We start from the raw sequence: 6,473 nt of genomic DNA, 5'->3' as shown, positions 1-6,473 counted from the left end.
GCGACAAAGAAGACCTAAGACAGTTGAACAAGAAGCCTGTATTAGACCAGAACGGGACATTCCTATTCCTAAACTTGAGCAACTTGTCTCCTCAGTCCCCAGAAGTGTGTAGACTGTTATAAAAAGAAGAGAGGATGCCAATGGTAAACATGGCCTTTTCCCAACTTTTTTGAGATGTGTTGATGCCATGAAATTTAAAATCAACTTATTTTCCCCTTGAAATTACATTTTCTTAGTTCAATATTGAAATTTGAAACTTCCTCATCATTCCATTCTGTTTTTATTCAAAATTTGTAGTGTCCCAAGTTTTTTGAAATCGGGTTAATGCATTGACAAATTAAATAAGTAGGAAAAGGGGAATATACATGTAGATGGCAAATAGAAAGCTTATTAAGTAATATACATACACACACACACACACATGATAGTTGATCTATCTGCCTGTCTGTCTGTAAACCTTATTAAGGCATAGCAAGCACACATATCTGTCTTAGTCATTTTCTTTCTGTCATGTTGAGCTGTAAAGGTTAAGTTTCTATCTACTTTCCCAGGGGCGCTGTGGGACAGTCAGACACACTGGGTTTTATAATAACAGTCGTATGAGACGTAGGGTCAGTGATTTCATTACATTATAAAGCACATCCTCGCTCGAGCCACATCACGTTCGAGTTTGTTCCTCAGCAACACATCCTTTCTTAAGTTTAAAGAGCTTTTTTTTCATACTGATATTCACCTTGTTCTAGAAACGGACAACAGTTCACACATCATGGGAATCCGAACTATTTTGTTTTTAATTCTAAATGTGCACACATGCACAGCCATTTGTAACGGTAAGTTAAATTATGCATGATAAAAATTACCTAATGCTTTTCACAATTGATAACCTTTAGTATATTTTTGCTGCTGCATGCAAATAACTGAAACTACTTTTCATTATTACATGTTTGAATTCAATAATAGGCTTATTATCCCAAATAGACTACAGGGTCGTATAGGCAGAGTTTTAAAACCTGTAAGGTCCTAAATTTGAGCTATTTAGGGGGATTCTGGGGCCACGATCCCCCAAGAAAATGTAGATTTCTCTGATCTACATATATGCATTTTAAGATGCTGGAAGGCTATACAGAAAAAATAGCTTTCAAAACCATGTTAGTGGGCAGTAGATTATTTGTTATACCCGCTCTATCCTTATGTCCATCACTCTTTCTTTCTCTCAGTCTTCTTCACTTGCCCTGTCTCTTCCCCTCCTAACTGAGCTTTGACTGATAGTGTTTTCATTTCTGTGTCTGTGTCAGTGAAGAAAGTAAACATAGAGGTCAACTGATATTTAGTCTATATTTTGTTAAGCATTTTTCTTAGACAAGTTAATTCACTGAAGGCTATAACGCTAAGTTTATTAAATTAATTCACAATATGTACACTCATTTTCTTTTATATGCATAAGGAAGCGTGAGGGAAACACCCCCTAAGAACTGTTATTTTTGTCTGTGAAACAATGTCCAATAATTTTGTGTTTTGACAAAAATTACATTTGTACCAAAAAGGGGTGCCAAAATGTCCCCATTCTAAAAAAAAAAAAAAAAAAAAAAGCTATTTGCTTCATACATGGACAGAAAAATCAGAGTACAAGCACTTTTAACTTAAAAATTAAAAGACAAGTCAAAACAACAGTAGATATGAATATTAGCCATGCTCGAAATCAGCCTATATGAAAAATATTGTTCCCTGATACTAACTGCCTAGCTCACTAGTAGTAACTTGAGGTCATTTATAAATATAATGTCCAAATATTTTTATTCAACCACTTAGTACTGATTAACTTTGATGGGAAAACAAAGGATGTGATGTTCAGACCATGCAACTATGATAGTGGGAAGCGATGCCGCCCAGACTAGGTTTTATTTTTGTATGTCCTTCCAAAAATATAATTATACTTTCCTTAAATAACATGTACTCCCTAACTACAGTCATTACTATTCACATATTCTATAACTATGATGTTCTGCAAAACAACAAGCTTAACAAGCTTTTTTTCTTCATGCTGAAAATTAGATCAATGTAGAGAAAGTTTGTATGTGTATGTGTGTGTGTGGGTGTGTGTGTGTGTGTGTGTGTGTGTGTGTGTGTGTGTGTGTGTGTGTGTGTGTGTGTGTGTGTGTGTGTGTGTGTGTGTGCATGTTAATCTGAAGAATTCAGTGCATTCAGAGCATCACATGCAAATATTGAGAAACTATTAATCCAGTTAATCCACCGGTTAATGAGGAGCACATAAGAGGTATAGTATCAAGATATTCCTAAAAATACTGTGTATACTTTTGTTCTGAGAGTGGAGACATACAACTGGACTAGACGAGTTTTAATCAATTTAAGGGTTCTCAACTGGGTTTCCGTTTTTATGCAAATTATACATCAGACAGAATAGTTTGGTGGGTTTTTCACACACAAAAAAAAACACAACCAAAAAAACAATTAAAGGCACAAGATTATTTGCTCAAAATATCCAACAACAGCGTTATATATCTATTTTGTTGACTTGTGTACACACATGATCCTAAATATTTCCAATAATGTTTAAATCAAGAGAAATAAGCAATTTTAACCAGGCCAGATGAGCAACTGTTTAGATACATTAATCGACAGAAAACTAATTATTGTTAAATAATAAAACAGTCTTATTGTTTAAATCAATATTATTTTCTTGATTTATTGCGAATGCATGTTTTGCCTAATATCGATCTCTTAGTGCAGTGTGCAAGTGTCTCGTAGCAGCCACCAAGCGAATTCACAGAAAAGCATTATAACAAAACTTTAAACATATTTAAATGTATCCAATATGATAAAACAGCACTGTTACCCCACAGAAGAAACGGGAGAGTCCGTCTGATTCATAATAAAAGCTCTGCGTCATTAAGTTACACCTTTGTTTTGAATAAGCGACCTATAGACCAATTTTCAGACTATGTACGTGCCGTGACTAATAAAACTTGATGACGCAGAGCTTTTATTATTCATTATAGCTTTCATTATGAATTCATGCGCAGGTTAAACTGCGCATGATGGTTGCAAAAGATAATAGGGAAAATGAAATATACACTTATATATTCCACATATATATATAGTGACTACTTAACCATATACAGTATAACTTTGTAAATGGTTAACATCATATTGAATGTAATTTTACTGTAAAATACTGTCAATTATATATTCAGTTGTTTACTACGATATTTCACTGATGGTGTTGTGTTTTTGATTACAGAGACTTTTTTTTTTTTACATTTTGAAATTATACCTGAAGAAGTGACATATCCATCTAACAGCACTGATCTAAATGCAACAGAACGCATATCGAACATCTCAGAAGAGGCTTCTCTCTTTCTCAAAGGCTTGATGGTCACACGCATTATGCCCTCGTTCTACATCTTCATCATCCTCATTAGTTTGCCCCTGAACGCTTTGGCCTTGGTGACGTTCACCTGTAGGATTCGAGAGAAGAAACCAGCTGTGATCTACATGTCTCACCTGGCGTGTGTGGACCTGTTCTTCACCCTGCTGCTGCCTCTGAAGATCCACTACCAGCTGAACGCTTCAGATTGGGTGTTCGGTGAGGTGGCTTGTCGTGTGCTCAGTGCAGCTTACTACTGCTACATGTACTGCTCCATACTGCTGATGATGTGCATTAGTGTGGACAGACTGCTGGCCGTGGCGTTTCCCGTCACCTCTCTAAGCTGGAGGAGCGCAAGGAAAGCCACGTGTGTGTGTGTGCTGGTCTGGCTGCTGGCGCTCGCTGGTACGGTGCCACTTCTCTCGATGAGACAAACGCTCAAGGTTAATGATGTGGGCGTCACTTGTCATGATGTGCCTATAAATAAGCTACACAATCAGCTATACATGTACCTGTTCTCCATCCTCTCCTGTCTCTACTACTTTGTGCCACTCATTGTCACCTTAATCAGCTACATTATCATCATATATGTGCTCAGTGGCAAGTCTAAGCCATTAGCAAAATCATCTTCAGTCCACCGAAGGAGAGCTGTGATTATAGCTATTGCCGTGCTGACAGAGTTTGTGATGTGTTTCGCTCCAACCAATGGCATCCTGTTGTACCACTGTGTTCGTTTAGCTACTGAAGGTGAGGGAGATTCATCATACGTTTCTTACCTGTTGGCTGTGTGTTTGGGGAGCGCAAGTGTTTTTCTGGATCCTCTTCTGTACTACTACGCCTCGTCTCTGTACAGACAGAAGATCAAATCTGTGTTTTGCTGGAGAAGAGCAAAAATTAATCTATCGAAATCAAACACTCAGACAGGATCCTCTTTAAAGACTTGAATTATTCCGAAAATTATTTTAACTTTATACTATTTATTGTTTATTCTGCTGCTCATTTTGCCGTTGACAGAAAATTGAATCCGAACTGGTCTCTTTCTGGCCACAAATCCCTTCATAATGAAGCAGGATGAATTTCCTGTCCGTTGCTGTTAAAAGTCCAGTCAGTGCCGCTGTTATTAGGACAGATTGACACGGTGTAATCACATCCTCAAGAGACTCCATTTACTGTCTGTGACTGAGCATGTTTGAGAAAAAAATTTATTTACTTTGCCATATTCAGATCTTAACTCTGGAGAATGTCAAGAGATTTTTGGTAGTTACAAACAAACAAACACACACTTTCCTTATGAAGCTTTAATTAAGACTATTCTAGACTGTATACGATGTATCTTTGTGTGTATGCATGCTCCTTAGGTCATACCAACCTAATCATGATGTATAAACAATGTAAGTTCATTTTAAATGCTTGTATTCCTGTGTAAGAATGTATCTCTGCTTTAATATCTCCCAGCCATAACGTGTTTGATATCTAACTATTCCTCTCTCTTTGTCTTAATCAACGACGCACAGAATAGGATTATGAAATGTATCATTAATACGTTTAGCAAACTTGGGAGTAAAACTGTATAAAATCGACACCCTTTACGACACCTGATACAACATGCAAAGCAGGTCGTAAACCGAGACAAAGAGAATTTTTCCCGCTCAGAATTCACCCTCTGGATTGGGTAAACTAACCCAGAAGGGGTGTGGATTGATTGTCTTAAAAGACAAGTGGAAACATTTCCTTGTTTTTTTTTTCCTTCTTCTCTACTGGTCCTCGGACCTTTCCGCCCGTCCTCTGAAGCCGGCTCACCTCTTGCCATGAGGCTTCGGCCCTGGCTATGAGGTGAAGTCAGAGTGATTGTTTCCTTTAAAGTCAGCGCACTCCGCTACTCAGTCCTTGGACAAAGGCACTGAACACCATCAAGGAACTTCCATAACTTCGAAAGAACGCTGGCTTTTTCTTCTGTACTCGGCCACCAACTTTCCAGCCCCCGAGGGCATTTTTCTTCAGAGAGAGAACTCAGCACACTTCCAGAGACCCTCCGCTCCACACCGACCTCGGAAAGAACCGCCGGAAACGCAGGACATTTGAACTCAGAATACACGCACACACACGAGAAGCCAAAACTAAAGCAAGTATTCTTATTTCTAAAATTCAAACTGCTGTTAAAGGGTCGTGTTATTTTCCCGTTGGGACAAGTTAACTCCGTGAGGGCTCTGTGTAACGAACTGAAGCTGCCTCTCTCTCTCTCTCTCTCTCTCTCTCTCTCTCTCTCTCTCTCTCTCTCTCTAATTTTGGTCTATTCATTATTTTCGTATATGTACCATATTCTTTCGTTTACTATCTATATTTCTACTCTCTTTATGCATATTTAGTGTGTACTTTCTGTGTGAATTGTAGTGTTATTTTAAGTCTGTGTTTATTAAACTTCCAAAAGACATTTAATGAATGGAATCTGTTATTCTTCTACATACACAAAGTCAATGAAACTTACGATCCTAAACGTTACCTAACTGCTTATGCTACTATTTTAGTAAAGTAAACTGTACGACCATTTGAAATATTGATTTTGTCCTGATCAGTAAAGTTAATGTTTCTGTAACGGATTCACAGAGGCAGGATTCAATTGCAAGTAACTCTGTTTAATGACAGAAGTGTCACAGAAGCCGAAACTCAGAACACAGAAGAAGTCCGGATAAGACGGAGCAGTGAGAGAGACTCTGTTGGCGACACAGGCAGGCTGTGAGCAGCTGTGACTCGGGAGGTCGGTACAGGTAATCCGGGAAGGGATCCAAAGTTTCACGGAAGGGGGAAACGACAACCAACACGGAGACACAAGGGGAAACATCCAATAACGCTCTGACAAAGACAAGAGAGAAACAGAGAGACTAAATAGTGTGAAGGTGATGAGTTGCAGCTGGTGCAGGTGATCAGCCACAGGTGCGTGATGAGCCAATCCCAGGCTCCGCCCTCACCTACATTCAACACGCACCCAAGAGTGAGACAGGGAATCCATGAACCGTGACAGTACCCCTCCCCCTAGGAGCGTCCCCTGACGCTCCCAGCCGACCTTACCTGTTGATTGTAATCATCAATA

At 38.7% G+C, this 6,473-nt stretch overlaps 1 protein-coding gene across 1 annotated transcript; it reads left to right on the top strand.

Moving 5' to 3' along the window:
• Window positions 1–631: 631 nt before the first annotated feature.
• On the top strand, window positions 632–5,652 carry LOC137046317 (proteinase-activated receptor 1-like). The gene is made up of 2 exons (XM_067423473.1): window positions 632–830; window positions 3,260–5,652. The coding sequence occupies exons 1-2, from the start codon at window positions 767–769 to the stop codon at window positions 4,327–4,329; spliced, it is 1,134 nt and encodes a 377-aa protein (XP_067279574.1). The 5' UTR covers window positions 632–766; the 3' UTR covers window positions 4,330–5,652.
• The last annotated feature ends 821 nt before the right edge of the window (window positions 5,653–6,473 follow it).

This window comes from Pseudorasbora parva, chromosome 18, assembly GCF_024679245.1.
Source record: "Pseudorasbora parva isolate DD20220531a chromosome 18, ASM2467924v1, whole genome shotgun sequence".
Classification (NCBI taxonomy): Eukaryota; Metazoa; Chordata; class Actinopteri; order Cypriniformes; family Gobionidae; genus Pseudorasbora; species Pseudorasbora parva.
Note: the sequence above shows the minus strand (reverse complement) of the source record. Positions and strands in the feature narration are given on the sequence as shown.

What these genes read in the sequence shown, in the direction of transcription:
- LOC137046317 (XM_067423473.1), top strand. Translation starts at nt 767, where the DNA reads ATGGGAATCCGAACTATTTTGTTTTTAATTCTAAATGTGCACACATGC. An exon ending in ATGCACAGCCATTTGTAACG is followed by an intron (nt 831 to 3,259) that starts GTAAGTTAAATT and finishes TTTTGATTACAG; the next exon opens with AGACTTTTTTTTTTTTACAT.